This window comes from Tachypleus tridentatus, chromosome 6, assembly GCF_004210375.1.
Source record: "Tachypleus tridentatus isolate NWPU-2018 chromosome 6, ASM421037v1, whole genome shotgun sequence".
In the NCBI taxonomy this organism is placed as follows: Eukaryota; Metazoa; Arthropoda; class Merostomata; order Xiphosura; family Limulidae; genus Tachypleus; species Tachypleus tridentatus.
The window spans coordinates 111904170-111923798 of NC_134830.1; the positions used below are offsets into that span (position 1 = coordinate 111904170).

At 32.3% G+C, this 19629-nt stretch overlaps 1 protein-coding gene across 5 annotated transcripts in view; it reads right to left on the reverse strand.

Moving 5' to 3' along the window:
* Window positions 1-15829, reverse strand: part of LOC143253314 (ubiquitin-protein ligase E3B) — a 65186-nt gene extending 49357 nt beyond the window's left edge. For 4 of the 5 annotated variants that reach the window (XR_013029501.1, XR_013029502.1, XR_013029499.1 and 1 more), the window contains exons 1-4: window positions 15629-15827; window positions 10714-10849; window positions 7521-7632; window positions 2329-2393 (exon numbers count right to left, since the gene is read on the reverse strand). Coding sequence is in view for 1 of the 5 variants with exons in the window: in XM_076506988.1 (XP_076363103.1) it covers window positions 2329-2393; window positions 7521-7632; window positions 10714-10827 (291 nt within the window). In the remaining 4 variants the exon portion in view is untranslated. Of the gene's footprint in view, window positions 1-2328; window positions 2394-7520; window positions 7633-10713; window positions 10850-15628 lie in introns of all 5 variants that reach the window. The other variant, XR_013029500.1, reaches the window with a different exon arrangement.
* Between the last annotated feature and the right edge of the window lie 3800 nt (window positions 15830-19629).

Sequence of the window (19629 nt, forward strand, 5' to 3'; positions counted from 1 at the left end):
TGAAAACTCAGAAAGTAGAAAGAAGTGCACTTTTAACAACAAAGTAGTATAGAATACACAAAAGTTATAATCTTCCTATACTGAAAATGTACTTCCAATATGTTTTTATCTCGGCTCATATAAATAGCTATTCTGGTTCAGTGTTGCCCTATATGTGGAAAATTTCTTTGCACATGCCATAAGCCTTGAAGCTTTCACCCATCTGAAACTAACTCATTCAAATACGTCTTGCATGCAAATCATCATGTGACAATCCTCCACCAATAAGAGTGCATCACACTTTCTTTTATCTAATGTGACATACTATGTTTAGGCATTAATCAATCCTTTCCAAACCACAGACCATCTTTTGAATGGTGAGACCATAACTACATATCATATTCCACAACTTAAGTAAAAATAATAAATCTAACTAAATTTCAATAATTTTTAACTCAAAAGTATTTGAAGAATTGCTATTTGTCATTTTGTAACTTTTATTTGATTTAATTTTAAAAAATGTGAAAACTTACACTTTTGTACACCTTCAGAGAAACTTGCCACAAAACACACAAATACACAAATATTTTAGAATTTTTCTACCTATTGCAAAGCATAGGTTTTTATTTACTAATAAGTTAATATCTAATGAGAATTTAATCATCCAAGTCTTGTTTCTGTAATGATTTACCTGATATTATTATTACAGGTTTACACTGCAACCTTTTTAAAAAAGATGCCACAGGATATGTACTGAACAACTAATATGAAGCTCAGCTTTGAAAATAGCTACAGACAGAGTATAAATACTAAGGACAGAGTGCATATTATAAAGTATTTACATCAATGTAGAGCAAATAGAGTGAGAAGCAATTTATGATTTTATGAGACGAAAAAACAGTATATATGTAGCTCATGTACAGAAGAACTGGATACAATGGGAAGTTAGGAAGACTTGAATACAAATAAAAAACTGAAATATTTTAGTTTCTTTAGGTGCTCTTTTTGTTCCTGTAAATGTTTAAAAGCCATTGACATTTTCTTCTAATGACAAAACATCTGTCATTTTAGTTACATTTAGAGAGTGTAACAGGTGATGTCAAAATATTCCACTGACATGCATAAATAAATTCAACTTATAATCTACTGAATACAAAGTATATCTATTATTCTATTAAATATCTATTAATCTTGATTAGGAATATTATTATGAACTAGTTTGAACAGAAAGATAAAATACTAAGCTACTGTTTTTTTTCTTTCAATTTCTGATGTTTTTGTTTTTTTCTTATTTTAGATTTTATAGCCTGAAGTGGTAACTACAATTGGAAAAATAACATATATAAAAACAAGTTAATAAACTGAAATTAAGTTGGAATTGACTGGCATATATAACCAACAGTTAAAAAAAATTACATTTTAACATTAAAGGAAGTATGTTTTTAATTTTTTCGACACACTGTAAAAATGTTGGAAATTTCACAACATAAAAAATAACAGAAAACCTATATTAAAAATATGATATTTAAAACAAACCAAAACAGGATAATATTTAGTCAATTTTTTTACAATTTTTGTGCAAGCTTTTCAAGTATTTCTAATGAGAGAAGAAAAATTATGGGATATCAATGACACCCCCCCCCTCAGTCCAGAAAAAGTTGAAAAGAAATTTACATGAAAAAAAAATCAAAAGTCTGCAGTTTTTCTAAGAGGATCTAGTCTGAGAAACATGTATGCATTGCTCTGAAACTGATGTTTGATTAAGAATGTGAATTTTGAGAGATTATTAATAGGTTGTGAGCCAACTTGAAATATATAGACTATAAACTATTAGATCCACAAAATAGTTGTTGATCTTGTAAGTTGAAGAAAAGATTTCACTTATAGTTATGGAATTAGATGATAAAACTTTGAAATGTGTTTTTGTAAAATATTTTATCTTTTATTAACATTTTCTAGGTTTTAGTAACAACAATAAAAAAACACATGAAACTACATCAAAAACTTGTTAAATAAGTATATCCAGTTACAAATATACATAGCAGATATCTTCATATCAATAAACATTTCCCTGTATGAGTTTTACATATAGTCTTTTGCTGACAAATAAGTGCTATATTACCAACTAATATATGTACACACATTAAAGCAACATAGTATATCACACTGATGACTATATAAGTGTATAAAAGTAGTAAAACTGCTATAGCTCTAATTACAAACTATAACTAAAATTGTTATTTCTAAGTTATCTGTTAATGATGTTCTTTTTCTTCTCTAGTAAATGACAGTGACATAGTACAATTTGTTCTTTTTATTTTTGTAAGCAGTGTGCAAACATCAACTTACTTCCTTGTCATCAGATGGATGCAAGACAAACATAAATCCTTGAATGACTTCATTCATTTCTAGAGCTTGAGGAAGAGAAACAACAGTTATAAGAACAGCTTAAAAACATGGCAGTTATATGACTTACAGTAATATAATACAGAGCATATAATAACACATGGTTCCATATAAAAACATAGAGCCAAACAATACATATTTAGAAAAAAAGATTATGGCTAGAGTTTTGTGAATAGGTTGGCAACTTACTTGTTTCATTCAATAATTTACTTAACATAATAAGTGGAGGCTGACTGTAATATATATATAAAACAGTTCGTGCTGTTTTTATAAGTACTGAAGCATATACAAAAACTTTTAATATAGGATGGTATTCATTACATTCAGATTGTACATTGTAATCCTGTCACTATGATTAACTTTTGAACCAGGAACTACTCTTGCATACCTTCAGGCTATGTACTGTTAAGCTCCTTCTTCTAATGTAGAAATAATGCATCATACTGAATCACAAGTACTGTTATCAGAACTGGGTAACTAGTGGAATCTTTTGATTCAGTAATTGTTTGGATTATTAATCATTTACATTTTTTAAAACAATTTATTTGTAAGGTTTCCAATGAATAATAAAGCTCATTAACTATTTTGGGATGGGCTTGGTAAAACATACACGAGTTCCTATATGCATTTGTACATGTAAAGTATTTATGCTGTAACTTGTGATGCAGTGTATGTATATCTCACAAAATTTGATTGACTTCTGTACACAAAAAAAAAATCAGATTTTGTAATGAAGTATTTTTACTAAAGATTTGCTTGTAAAAATATTAAGTGTTTTATTACTAGTCTCAGTGTGAAGTGTTATGATTAAATACCATTCTTCATCAAAAAAAAATTCAAATATTATTTGTGTAATCTCTAAAACTTCCTAAATAAATTTCAAATGTTTGTTTTCAGTAAGACTATATTTTGCCTGTTATTTTCTCTACCACAGCTAAGTGTCTGTCAGTGTCTTATTCTCTCTACAACAACTATGTGAGGTCTGTTGGTTTGATCAACCTTGTAACCACCATAAAAAAATTAGAAAATAAATATATATTATGCTTTTTTCATTCTAGAATAACTACAGGTTATAATATTAAAATACAAATCTTTAGTATAAATAGCTTCAGTCTCATAACCTTGTATACTTATATATATTAATTATTTTTACTACAATGACCTTCCAGTTGTGTCTGGCTAACATTACATAACTTGCAAACTGAGAGATCAACAGCAGTAAAAGACTGACTAGGTGCGTGTAAATAAGTAGAAGAACCAGTATTGAAAAGAGAAAGATTGTGATCAGAGAGCATACGCTCTACAGAGTGACCCCTCCTATCAATATTAGCACTTTGCCAGAGGGGATGATGTCCATTAAAGTCCCTAGGAAGAGAAAGGGAGATGGCAACTGTTCAATGAGAGCATTAAGGTCTGATTGATCACATGTCTTTCCAGGTGACAGGTAGAAAGAACAAACAGTGATGGTATGACCAAAGGAAACACGGATGGCTATGGCCTCCAAGGGTGTATTGAGTAGCAAAGACAGGGTGGGCACATGCTGATCAACCAACAGTGCCCCCCCCTCCATGCACTCATCCATCACACAACCTGTCATTTCTGTACAAAGAAAACCACTGAAAGGTGACTATGTTGGCAGGTTTCAGAAATGTTTCCTGTAAGGAAAGACATACAGGATGGTAGGAAGCAATCAGTGTTTTGATGTCATCCAGATTAGAACGTAAACCTTGACAGTTCCATTGTATCAGGGTGGCCATTTCTATTTATGTATAGGCAAATTGGGTGGAGAACCCTCCTGCTTACGACCAAGTCTTTTTTCCTTACTGTCCTTATTCGAAGGAAGTCTATCAACCTCCATGGATCCTACCCTAGGTTGATTAGGCAGGTCTTTGCTGTTGGAAGGGGATTCAAGTGACTGAGGACGTGAATGAATCATTGTTTTGCATCTTGGGGTGGGAGAAGAAGATGTATCTGAGGAAATGCCTGTACCTGGAACCAAAGGATGTGGATCTTGGGGTTTGTTGGAATGTATGTAAAGAACAGAGATAGGTGTTGAAGTTGATTCATCAACGTTTTTAACCATGGAGGTCAAAAGACTTTTCGTTTATTTGGAGAATTATTCTTTTGGAGGCATAGAGAGATCTGTCTGCAGTCCCACTGTAGTTGTGGAATGAAGTGCAGTAGCATACACCCGAGATGAGATAGTGGACAGCAATTTTCGAGCCTCAGGATAAGTAAAATTGTGAATCGTTTTCAAATGCTGCACCTCTTTTTCTTCCAACACTTAGGGCAAGAAAGAAAGTAGGATGGATGAAAGCTATTGCAATTGATGCAATGAGGGTCTGTTTCACACTCACGGGCATCATGGTCCTTGCCACCACAACGAGCACACGTCAAGGAACCAGGACACGACGTCTTCGAGTGACCAAACTGCTGACACTGGAAACATTGGAGAGGGTTTGGAATGTATGTCCATACTCTGCAATTAAGATAACTTGTCTTGATGGTGGCAGGGAGACATGGTGATGTAAATGTGAGAATGAGGACACTGGTCAGCACCATAATTCCATCTTTGTGAGTAGATATACGCCTCACTGCAGAAACTCCTCGGGTGGAGAAACCAGTGAGAATCTCTGATTCTGGGATGTTCTTCAAATCCCTCTTAACAATAACTCCTCATGATGAAGTCAAAGTATGATGGGTAACCTCAATAAATATATCCCTAATTGCCTTTGAATGCAAGAGGAGTTCACTGTGTTGAGATGTTGATGTTTCCACCAATATGTCACCAGATCGAAGCTTCTTTACTAACTTTGGAGATCCATCAAGTCCCTCTAGTCCCTTCTGAATGAAAAAGGGAGACATTTGCCCTAAAGATTTGTCTAAAAGAGAATGCAATATAAGAAAATGAAAGACAACAAGTGGCACAGATGATGAGGATTGTTGCTCAGAATCTTCAAGATGTGGTCATTTACCTATAGACTGTTCTTTCACTATTTTAATAAGATTTTTAATTGGAGTATCCTTAATAAAGAAAGGGAAATTTCAGCACCCACTGACCCCACCCACCATTGAGCCCTACGAGGGGATGCACTACAATGTCAAACAAGGACACTGCAGCAACACCAGGGTTTTGTGAGCACCCCAAACACCAGCATCAGATACAACATCCACAACACCTGTTGAGAACATCAAACACTGGTACTTGGTTGATTGTAGCCTGAGTGGACCAACTGACTGACCCCAGGGGGCCACCCCAAAGCAGCCTATCTACAGGATTTCAAGACCAAAGTGGTGTGTTAGGGTTGTACCCCCTCAACCACCAGGATCTTCTCCTCCCCTTCATGGGTTGCCTCGCACAGCAAATATGTGGGTGGATGTTTAGATCCCAGAGAAGGTAAACTGAAAGAACAGAGCCTTCCTTGGAGGTACCCTTACCATGTACAGGAATCCACACCGAGGGGCAAAGAAAAGGAGTAAAGGAAATGAGATTGAAAGAGGATCTTGATCAACGAAATTCCTTCTGAAAGGATTGTAAATGGGTGCATCTGAGGGGAACCAATGATGTTATGGAAGTTCAAATCCTCAAAAGCAATAGTACCTCACAAGCATGGTGAACTAAAATTCCTTTTAATTAAGTCATGAAAGAGAAGGCAGAGCTCAACAGATATTTGAGTTGAAAAAGACACAAAATGGCCAAGATAGTAAGTGGGTTAAATGAAAGCCTTCCACATGATGAGCAGCCAGCTCATCCTAGCCACCACAGAAAGTAGCTGCCATTATTTTTAGGTCTTATTAAGGATATATTGCAACAGTAGCCTATATATATATATTTATAGTACATAATCAGATAATATGTTTTTAAAATATTATTCTATATAGTACAATGTGGAAAAAAACTGAAATGCCATGATTTGTTTTCTTGTATTAATAAAGTGGTTGATATTTGCACATTTTGATGCTATATTAATTTGTTGATTTGTTGTTGTTTATTGAAAATCAGTTAGTTCAATTACAACTGTAATGTATCATATTGTCAAAAAGCTGGCATGACTAAGCAGATAAAGAATACTGGTTTGCAAGAATTTGCTTCTTTATCAGAAAGTTTTGGATTTGAGATGTGCCAGTGCCTGTCATAACTTGCATCAGAATACAAATTTAGAAAACTAAGAGATATGGTGTTACAACATAACACATACACAATGTAGAAAAGTGATTTATAGTTTTATCTAACACTAAAGTATAAAGTTAAACAAATTACAATGTGGGACTGATCTTACAACTTATTCATCATTAAAAAATGCAGTTATGCAATTATAAATAAGAAAAATAACAATTAAAGAAACAGTAAATTTAAATTATTTTAACACTAAAGCAGTTCAAAACTTGGCAGTCATTGCCATTAACTAGTTACTTTCCCTTTATTTGGAAGTTCAATATTAAGAATGCAATGTAGATTAATTAGTTTTGGTGTAAAAACAAATATAATGCCACTGTGGCAGAAAGGGCAAGCAAGTTAGTGGCAACAAGAATTAAATCCAATATCCTCAAATCATAAGGCAACCTCATAATCACCAGACAATGCACACCCAAAGATGGAAAAATTGAGATAATGAAAAAATAATAATGGGTTGTTGGAATAACTATAATGAATAATAATTGGAAACACTAATTTTCATTAGTTGGCTATTTTTTACAGTAATCAGTTCCACAGTAATTCTAATTAACTGATTATTTTATGTGGCATTAATCAAGGTAATCAATTATATAAATTAATAAAATTAATTGTCCAGTTCTAATTATTACTAATTTTTCTTGGAGATAATGCAGTCTCATTATAAGTTCCAGACATACTGTCATATGATACAATGATTTACATTTACTGCTTAAACAAAAAATGAGTATCACATTTTAGTAATACTAAATATATATACATGCACAATCACCTTTATACTGATATTATATACTGTATGAATATAATTACAATCCCAGAATTAATATTATTTTGATAGAATCCAATTACAAAGTTTTAAGTTCAACCATCTACAGGAGAATTATCTATTTATTATAGTATGTATGTTAAATAATTAAATATTAGGGATAAAAGTTCTGTAACAAAGATAAAGAACAGTTACCGGGGGCCAACTGCGGTTGTTCATCTTCTTCAATCTTCTTAAAAATTTCATCAAAATTTTTCCTCAACTCATTTTTCAGTTTCTGCCTAGCAATAAAACCACGTACATGTGCCTGTGTGAATAAACCAAATATCAACACATATATTCTAACTTATGTATACATTTTAAATAGAAAAAGATCAGTAAACTGTGTTCACCCAACAGTTTTCAGTTGATCTATAAATAATAAACTTCCTGTTGAGTGTACTTTGGTATCAGTAAACTGTGTTCACCCAACAGTTTTCAGTTGATCTATAAATAATAAACTTCCTGTTGAGTGTACTTTGGTATGAGATCATAATCCTGGGTTTACACTACGAAACTTTTTTAGAAATTTTGTGAGTTTTAGGTGGAAGTTATTAGCCAAAAATGTTTTTAGTAGCCAAGTTAGTCAAGATTTAATTTATAATCATAAACCTGTTGATGTATAAATCTGCTTTTAGTTTCCCTTCAGAATAGAATTGTTCCATTTAGCTTTTCTACATCATTTATAATAGGAAAGTTTTGTGGAGCTTGTGTGTCCATTTCTTGATAATCTCCTACCTAAATATTACTTTCATATTCAACTACTCATTTTGATTTTCTATTTTTCACATACATAGTATCTAGATAAATCATGCTTTTGCTCAAATCCTTCTCATTGATTCATGGTGTTATCAATTAAAAAGGTTTATATATAGCATGTGCATGAAAACGTACAATACTTTCTCCCTTAACAGGTTAAGGTGCAGCCTGCAAGTACCAGATTAATACTCCATAACTGATAACTAATTCAAGTTAGCAAAAACTGTAGTGTTGTTTATTTTTGGTTTATTAGTTATTGGTTTGTTTTATTTTTAAAACCAAACTGGATAAGTTCAAAGTGGCCTTATCCAACATCTGGAAACAACTAATGAATGAAAAATATTTTTGATGAATATTAACATAAACCTTGAAATAATTTAGTTCCCTTGATTAATTTTATGAAAATTAAAAAAGTTATTCATTTATGTTGTTTAAGTGGTGGATAAGTAACACAAATGAGGGAAACATATTTCTAGTTGATTTATACTTCCATGTTCTTACAGTAGCATTTAGAACATAAAATAGGAAATTCCCATTATTGTTACTCGCATAAATCAATAAAAAAACTAACTACATAAAATTCTATTGTTCTGCAGAAACTGAAATGCCAAACATAAAATATTTACAGCCATGGATGCTGTCCAACCCAATACAACATCTTAAACTTAAAACTTGTTAATGATAACAATTTACGTTACAGAAACAAATAAGCAGAGATACGAAGGTCATTAAATACCCAATGACAAAATGTTAATATTTTTCTTACCTAAAAAAGTATTTCAGATAGATATTTTCCTCTTTGCACCACTAAGAGGTATTACCTCACATGCAACTGCAGTGGAAATTCCTGGCCAAGCAACAAGCCTTTAACAAATTCCCACCCCAAAAGGTGTCTATGTGTATTATGCCAACCTATGATGTAATTATTTAAATGCTGTAGCTCTTTATCAGTCAGAGGGTGACATAACCTCTATGTGTAATTTCCATGAGCACCAACACATGACATTACTGGCTCATTCTTGATAAGGTAAATAAAAGATTATAGAGGCAGGGAGAAAGGGTGGGAGGTGATGTAGAGAAGTAAATATATATCTAAAATACATTTTCAAGGAAGGAAAATATTAAGTTCAAAAATATTAATTACCTCTCTACACCATGAAGATGGTGGAGGGGGTGGTGCTGATCTATTATAGAGATTGGTTCCTTTTTAAAATAGTGGCAAAAATATAAAGTCTATAAGATGAGACTTCCACAAGATCAGGAGTTTCCCAGTGGAGCAGTATCTGGTAGAACACACCAATGTTTCCTCTAATTTTTTCAATCCATGCATGGAATGATTTTTTTTAATGTGCACCAGTATCAAGTAAATGTGCAGATGTGCACTACCATTTTTTTTTCTAGGTGGGTGGTGGGGTATGTTTAGAGTATAAACTCAACTGAATCATTAGACCACTTTGCAATATTTCCAGTTGGTTATTTGGGCTTTAGGCTTATTATCTTTCACAGTCATTAAGGCCATCAGTGTGTTGAGACTGAGGATGTGCATGGCTGAAATAATTAAATACATGGCATTTGATTGGTTGTTGTATGGCTGTACAGCTTAGATGGAACACTAGACCATATCCTTTGTCAAACTGGGAATAATAAACAACAGATGGTAGAAGGAATAACCCTAACCTGCATCCCAAGGCAAATCCAATTCCCATCCAGCTGGGCATATCCACCAGGAACTGTCTGGGGATGTTCTGTGCTACACATCCAAACAACATTCCAGTTTCACATCTGAAACAAGTGGATCGAACTAGTTTTTTACCAAGTGGGAAGGATCCACTCATAGAAAAAAAACTTCACATATCAACAATCCCAGAGGTTCAGAAGTGGATAAGTGCAGGTTCTCTCATATTCCATAAGAAAAACAGAGGGGATATACAGAGGAAAGAATACTACAGCATATGTGTGGATCATTGCCACTAAGAACAATCATGTGGAGTTGGTTTTCACCAAAAGACAATGCATTGGACTACTACAATTAAGTAAAGGAAGTTTGAGTCAGGTGGAAAAGCAGAACCACATTAGGTGCTATGTTTGTTTGTTTGTTTTTTTGTAAAAGGTGAAAAAAAAGAGTAGCAGCCAATGAAAGTGACAGGTAGCTCAAAAAGCACATAAAAAAATCACACCTAAACACAAGTAGGGATTACTGAGCATATAGGTCGTGTCATTCTCTTACTGGTGGAAAGCTATAGCATTATGATGATTATGTCATAGGCTGATGCAATACACACAGACACATGAAGGGGTGTGAGTTTAAGACTTGTGGCATGTGCATGAATTCCATGATAGTTGTGCATCAGGTAATGGCTCTTGGTGGTGCAGAAGTTAACACTTCTGAATTTATCTGAATAAATAATCTGAAGTTATATATTACAAGATATAAAATATTTAAACAGGTGTAAGTAGCATATATACTTATTTTAATGATAGTCATATTATTATTATATGATAGTTTAGTTACTAAGTTTAATCATCTTGATTTTCTCTATGCACCCATTTATAATATTTTGGCTAAAAGAAAATTAATTTTCACAGTTACCTGAATCACAGAGACAGCTTTTTCTCGTTTCCTTTCCTGGGCCCTTTCTTCTCTAGCAGCTTTAGTCTGCTCTAAAAACAGATTCTTGGAACTTGGCTTACCTTGGGAAAACATTTTGCTTTATGGCATCTGGTTACTGAAAAAGAACAAGAGAATACAAGTGCACATGACAAAATATGAATATATGTTTACAGGATGTATTTTATGCATCTGTCTCAAAATACATGTAAATATATAGCATTATAAGACTTAAGCTACTTAGACTAAACATTTGTATTTTTGTGTTATAATATGTAATCATTCTAGCACAAAAAAAGCATAATTTATATTTACTTCCTGATATTTTTATGATGGTCACGATGTAGGTCAAGTGACAGAACCCACATAGTAACAGTATATAAAATAACCTAAAATGTAATGAAAAATACTGTATTTTCATAAACAAATTTTTAGTAAAAATATTTCATTAAAAAATATGTATTTTTTGTACACAAAGTACTTGTAATCTTTAATAAAAGTCTATCAGATTTTCTGATACTGTAGCAAATACTTATGTGTACAAATGTGTAGAAACTTGTGTATTATACCAAACCTGTAGAGAAAGAATTAATATACTGCTTACATACATAATTCAAGCTACAAACATAAGTAGTGTTACTTGGGATAAAAATGCTTTAAAAAGTTACAGCAAGTTAATACTCATTATTCTTTATTTCTCAAGAAAAAATGTTGATTGCTGAATAACTCCTTGATTTAATAACTTTGTTAAGAATTACTAGACACTGACTAATAACAGTCTAACAATATGTCACACCATTATGTTGCTAATGCATTTACAAAAACAGAACTTCTGTTTCATTACAACTAGCTTCAACTAAGTGGGAAACCCTGGAAAGGAATTACAAGTTTGACTGTTATGACATGCTGCTAAAATATGAACTTGTACACTAAGGTTTAACTTGTTTGATTTATAGTTTTCTGAGTACCAGTGTGTTTATTATGCTCCTTTCAGTCTACACTGTAGAATATTAATATTGGTATTGACAGCTTTCCACTTAAAAGTTTATGATGATTTTTATATATATAAAAGTTATTATTTTTTATGACTTTCATGTTGATGATTATTTGAAAAAAATTCAAAATGCTTGTAAGTAGAGGTTTTTTGGTATAATATCTTACAATACTCCAGTCTCCACCTTATACATTATTTCAATCTTTGCAAAGAGAAAATCTAGTGTAATCATAACACTTCTTTCCAAACAGTAAAAGCTGACATCGTACTATGTTTCTCTGTGACTGGAGTAAACATATTTTCAATAAATTATGCAATATCTAACACACACTGTGAAAATCTTTAATAGTTTTATTATATAAAGAGTAAAGACAATTGGATTTAATAATTAGGTTTAGTTTTATTAGACAAATCACTGCAGCTAAAAAGAAGTCTGTTTGTCACTACCATCTAATTTACACCAAAAAGTCAATTTTTAAATTTTCTGCTAACTTCACATGAATCTACATGCAGTATCTTAATACTACTGTACATATTAAAGTAACTCTCAATAAGAATAGGATTTTTAGTCTCAGTATTTTCTATGATCTTTCAAAAAAAGTTTATCTCCACTTTTTGGTAACTGATCAACTGGATCTTTTCTCCTTCTTTATAAAAATCATAAGTAAAATGACTAAACCCTCCTCTAACTACTAGGTTATTTTTAGGTTTAATATTGTTGAACAGTATATGTATGTGTATGCATTTGTGGGTATGTTTTCTTTTACACAAAAAGCAGACTTCTATTTTTTTGAAACAGTTACCTTGACCTTAGACTTTTGAGTCCCAGTATAAATAGGTTCTTCTCCAGCTCCAAAGAAAGTGACCATGATTTGATTAAAATCTGCTTTTATAGTTATAGTGTGGAAAAAAAGATGTCTATAGAAGGGTGGATAGATGTCATATTTCCACAACTCTTTTAGGCTATGGAGATGAAAAAGTTATTTAACATTCCAACAATGTTTCTTTACCCTATAATGAAGTTTCTATTAGAAACTTTTAAGATACTAAAAATATCTTTATATTTTGTATGATACACAAGCATTAAAATCCATTTTTTACCTTTAAATTATTTATTATTATTACTTTTTTGTATGGAAAGAACTAATAAATAAAAAAATCAGATAAAATTACTCTTTCTCTCTGTGAACTCTAGCAGTAATGTAAATAATTACAATGTTAATGATTTTTCTGTGACTCAAAATCAAATATGACAATCATTAATCTATTCTGGTGTCAACAAGAAAATTTCAAAATAACAAAATGAAAGTTTTCTTGGGCAAGAGAAATATTCTAAATGGAATCACTTATTACTGGTATTTACATCCAAGAAGCTATTTACTTGGATTATAAATAAACCAGTAAAGGTTTATGCCAATTACTTTTGTGACAAAATGAGAAAATAACCACTTTTTACCATTCTTTGCTTTAAATGAGTGTAATTTCTTCTCACTATTTGTAACAATTTGACAAAAATGTAACTAAATGATTTAATGTTTATGTGGCACTCTTACAAGATGTTTTCATTCCTACAATGGCCAAACCCAAGCATAAGTGAAATATAACCAGAATAATTTAAAAAGTTACAATATTTAAATTATCTTTAAATTCAAAATGTATATGAAAAATATGAGGAGTTATTTAACTTTAATCTCAGCAGACAGTTTCCAAAAAGCTGAAAGTATTTCTTACTGGCCAAACCCAGATTTTACTTTTTCATTCTCATGATACCCTCAGTTTTATACAAGAACATGCTCTCAAAGAACTAAATACATTGACTCTACCATATCTGGATAGAAAAAATAGATAACTTAGGAAGACTGTTTGAATATCATTGTTACCATACACCAACATTTGCTTTGACAGTTTCCTAAAATTTAACAACTTAATGCACATTTTAATACCTCAGGCCTACAATATACATCTTTCTGGAATAAAAGAAGAGATGATTAATATAAAAAATTATTATAAAAACATTTTCTTTTTTATGTTATTGATAATACTATTAAGAAATATTCAGAGGCTCTATACACCACTGAAATTAACAAATGAACTATAAAAAGTGTATTATATTTTGCCTTATACAGGGAAACATACTTTAAAATTAAAGCAAATTATTAAAACTGTTTTAAATTGTAAGATTTATTCTCAATCTCAATTTGGAATTGTTTTTAAGCCAATAATTCATTCAAGTAGTTACTTTAAATTTAAAGATTATTTTCCAAAAATCATTATAAATTTACATGTTCAAAATATAACCACAACTATGTTGGTTCTGCAAAATGCTCCATATATTAAGTTTGATATGCTTCATCATGGTTTACTAGACTTTGACTTTTTGCTTATTGCTCAATATTTGTTTTCTAGGAAGTGCTACAAAAATAAAAAATGTTAAAAATGAAGGACCCGTGGTTAACTAGATAACAAATTTAATGCACAAGTGCAGAAATTTCATAAAACACAAAATTTATGAGATGATCAGATTGAAACAATTTCTATATTTGGACTGGATCACCCATTCACCTTCAGAAGAACTTCACATTCTACTTCCTTTTCTTGCTCTAAGAGATTTGAAAGTTAGATCCAGTGATGGCATCAATTTACCTCTTACACTCTTGTAAAGTTCTGGCCTTCACTGTGACTGATAGCAACATATTCAATAAACAAATAAGCCATTCTGTTAGTGTCAGAAAAGTAAAACCATTTTAACCTGTGCCTAGCCTATCTTTCACAAGTTAGGTCCTTCACTAAATAATCCAGTACACTTAAGATCAAACCTTACTATTCTTTTCTCAATCAACACAAGAAAACCTCTCTCTCTAATATAACTCCTATTGTCTCAGGAATTTTACTAGTAGCTCTCTTACAAACATCTTCCAAAAAATCAAAATACTTTCTCAGATATTATGATAAGGAGGCCAGAACTGTACACAATATCCAAAGCAAGACTCAACCAGTGACACGTATAGAGATAATAACCTCTTTTGATTTGTAATCAATATGTTTATAAACATGTTTAAATTCTGTTAGTTTTACTACTACTACTACTAGTGACACAGCACTGTCTTATGGCTTGTGTGACTTATCTATCACTATGTCAAAAATGTTTTTCTTCAGTAATACTACTGGTTTGGTTCTTGTCCATTTTAAACATGCCATCCAAATCACTACAGCCAAAATGCATTACCTTACACTTACTATAATTACAGCTAATTTGAAAAACAAAATTATTTACTACATGATCACAACTTTATTGCAAGATGCTTTTGATCAGAAGCACATAGCAACCTGGATTACACTTTATTTTACCTCACATCACAACTATCTTGACAATAACAGTGACATGTAAAAAATAAAGCACTTATTACACTTTACAATTTGAATATGATGACAATAACTCTACTTCGAAGTTGAGACTAATAAAGATTGGAGAGAGTTTGAACTTTTAACTTGAAGTTGAATGGGTAATGAAGAAAACTTTATGAAAATATTAACATAGAAACAAGTATAAAATGTTTCAACAAAGTTTTGTGATTATTGTAAAACCTCATCGAAATGTTTAACATTTGTTTTATGCTAAACTTTTTTTTCCACAAATTTATTACCCACTCAATGTCAAGCCGTCTCCAAACTAAATTTATTTTAGATTATTGGTTAATGGTTTTAACTCCACTATGTATTATTATATTGTTAATTGAACAGCTGCGACAGTAGCATTACTCTGATCTAATTTTACAAAATTATCTTTATTGTTGATTGTTACTATTACTTATTAATAGCAATAGTATGGCTCCAGTCTCACAAAAAAAGTAAGCTTAGTCCTAGAAGTTACTTAAAAACAATTGCAATTTAGCCTTCACTTACCAATATCAAGCAATGGTACTATATTTCTAGTTTTCTATCTGTGTATACTGTTCGTAATTTCATGTTCAGTCGATTAATAATGCAGTATTAGTTTTTTAATATCTCCAGTAAAAATTAATTATGATTAAATGGATAACGTGAACCTAAGAAGCCTTTTAATATTTTAATGTTTTGTTTACAATGAAGAATATATGTATATATTTGTCAATAGGTGGCAAACTAATATTCTCATGACAAAAAAATTATTATTTGAAACACTGTTCAAAGACTGCAACGAAGACGAATATGTTACCATCTTTAACTATGAAAAAAATGTTTTATTACACAAAGTGGCATATATCTGTTATTTTTACAGTTTGAAATGTTTTACACTTTAATAAAAATTTAAGCATATTCTACATCCTGAACAGTTAATAAATATGATAGAAACGAAATCAAATTGGCTGCATTAATTCTGAGCTGATAAGAAAATTTTTGGAAAGTTTAAAAAACGATAAGACTCATGGGCCACATAATATTTTCCGAAGGGTTTTGAAGAATGTTAAAGATTGGATTCGTGAGCCATTTACTATTATTTTTTCTCAGTCCTTGAATGGTGGGGAGGTACCAGAGGATTGGAACTTAGCTAATGCAACTCCTCTTTGCAAGAGAGGTTATAAAAATCGTCCTAGTAATTATACACCCATTAGTCTTATATCAATTGTGAGAAAGTTTAGGAAAGTTTGTTAAAAGTTGCTTTGCCAGGTCTTTTTACTAAGTTTAAGACCTTATTGGATAGTCAACGTGGTTTCATTTAAGGAAAACTTTTGCCATACTAATCTTTTAATATTCTTCGAAAAGGTTATTGCATATGTAGATGAAGGTAAGAGTGTAGATTTGATGTATCTTGACTTTCAGAAAGCATTCGACAAGGTGCTACAAAAAATTCTTGTAAGAGATTATCTCTATAGGTGTTAGAATAAGTTAGCAAATGAGGCGAAAGGGTGGCTGGATGGAAGAAAGCAGAAGGTTGTTACAAATGGAGTTCAGTCAAACTGGACTAATGTCACAAGTGGAATACATCATGGTTCAGTCTTAGGACTTTTATCCTTTTTTATTTCATTAATAAAATAAATGAAGGAATAGTCAATAAATTAGTTAAATTTGCAGATGATATTAAAGTATTGTGTGTTTTACAGTTTGTTGTTTTGTTTTTTTGAATTTCGCGTAAAGCTACTCGAGGGCTACCTGCGCTAGCCGTCCATAATTTAGCAGTGTAACACTAAATGGAAGGCAGCTAGTTATCACCACCCACCGCCAACTCTTGGGCTACTCTTTTACCAACGAATAGTGGAATTAACCGTCACATTATAACACCTCTACGGCTGGGAGGGCGAGCATGTTTGGCGCGACTCGGACGCGACCCCGCGACCCTCGGATTACGAGTTGAACGCCTTAACACGCTTGGCCATGCCGGGCCAATTGATGTTGTCCTAACTGCTTTTGTTACTTGCTATTATATTAAGATCAAACTTGTTCTGCCCATGGGTAGTATGGCTGTAATGCTGCACGTTGTGCAAGGAGGTCAACACCTAGTGTCTTTAATCATATTTTATATGGTATCATGAGGTTAAGACCTCCATGCTTGAACAAAAATGACAAGTTACTAGTTGCTATGTGTCAAGTCGGTGTTACCTGCAATATAAAGAATGTTGAGTTTAAACAGTCTGATAGATAATATTAATAGGCCTGATCAATTTTTAAAAAAAGTTACTTGATCTAGTAGAAGTAACTTTTTTCTTTATGTAATATGTATTAGAGTTTTCAGGTATTGAAAAGAAACCTCTTCTGAGTATTGGACATTTACCAACGTTCTCAAGGATTTGGGGGCATAATTTACTTTGATTCTATCTTGGGATACTTGGTTATAGTCATAGGCTCTCCCATACAAACACTCGGCGGTCGGGATGTCATCAGCATTGTAGGTACGGGATAGTAGGAATTCCTTAGACGAATAGTCAGTCCCTGATCCAGTGTGGCAGAACAATTAGTTGCTCTCTGCATCAGCCCCCAGCCTATTCAACTACAGGTTTTCCTGTGATTCGAGGTTGCCCTGACACGATAACCTTCGGCTTAGATAGACTTTCTACTGCCCCATGGATAATTGTTCTCACCATTAGGTGCTTGCATGCGATCTTACTTGCTGGAGAGATAACTCCTATTTTTTTTGTAACTTTGAGCAGAGTTGTGGCGAACTTATTGCAGCTAGTAAAAAAATGGGAGTTCTGTACAGACCATAATATTCAGTCTCAGGATCAACAGGTACCACATTTCGATAACGTCTTTCACTTGTTTATGATTATCTTGCACTGAGGTTGATCTTCAGGAGAAGAATCTGTTTCAACGGCCTAGTTGCATCAGATATTAGCATTTCTGCTTCTTGCGTCACTGGCCAAAATTAGAAGGAAGTCATAGACTTTTACAGCATCAGCAAAAGTCCTGCCTCCAGGAGAGAACTTTTATTAAACCCCAAAATCGCCTTTATTCAACTATTCCTCTTGATTGTACGTCATTTAACCATATTTTGAAACAGAAGGGAACGCATAACGAAGTAACACAAAACCTTGAGAACAGATCAACATTGAAAGGAAACATTACAAGTTCAGATATAACTGAAAAGAAAAACCTTTTACAAATTTTACTTAACATATAAAAAATACACTACAGTTAAAGAATTAAATACATAGTAAAAATAAATCATTTTAATTATAATCGAAAATGTAGCAAATGCCATGACAGAATTAAATAATAAAAGCAACAAAAGGAAGACCTTTAACAAAGAAGATAAATGCAATAAATGTTTACTTGCTTGTTGAATTTCATGCAAAACTACTCGAGGTCTACTGCTAGCTGTCCTTAATGTTAAAGGTGCTAGACTAGTGTAAGCAACTAGTCAACACCACCCACTGCTAGCTGTGCGATTGACAGTCACATAATAACACTATTAGGCTAATGCTATTGACAGTCACATAATAACACCATTAGACTAAAATTTGAGCATATTTAGTGAAGATATTCGAACTAGCAACTCGCACATTGCGAGTAAAGTACCCCAATCACCAGAACATGACATATCTTAAAACATACGAAAATAAATCCTTCGGGACTAAAATATAATCACTAGAAATACCCTCTAACAAAGAAAAGCAATATACAAGTAAACACTTATGTATATAGAAATTATCTTTAATAATACAACAACAACAAAAAACAAAACACACGTACGTACTGAAAAAAAACACAAGAGAAAATAATGTTAGCATTTGGAAATGATACTGTGATCAACTGTTGACGGAGCCTCGGTGTGGACACCAGATGCAACTGTTTTGACTCTGGCGGATCGTAATCTGAACATCTTCCATCTTCTTTCTTGTTCGAGTGATGAGGAAGCTAACCATTAATTTGGCTATTTTGGCAGGCATTACCTAACAATGGGCTTAAAATGTGTTGAGGATCCAGCAAGCAGTGAACAATTCTTTTGGAACATTTAACAACAAAGGATGTTGTGGCCCTTGCTTTCCAACCTACTAAATAATTCTTCTGATGCAAAGCACCACCTGATGTCTTGAGAGGGAGTCGATGATTTTTCAATTACGAGACCATTCTAGCTTATGAAGTAAATCAAGTGGAAAACACTATAATGAAGAGCTACGTGTATAAACTTCAGCTATACAAACTGATGACGTCCTAGATATTATATATATTCACTCCAGTTGTCTTAGGTTGTATTGGCTGAGTAGTGATCATTCACTATAACGCATACATGACATTGCTTCGAACAACGTAGTAATACTATTTTAGCACCTCTTTCAATATTTATATAAAGCACGTATTTACCTATTTGTTAACAGGTAACTGATTGGATCAATTTTTACATTTTACAAGTATGTCGCAACATGTTTTGTTTCGTAAATTAAAACAAGCCAATATACATCTTTAATAAACTTGTTAAGAAACTTTCT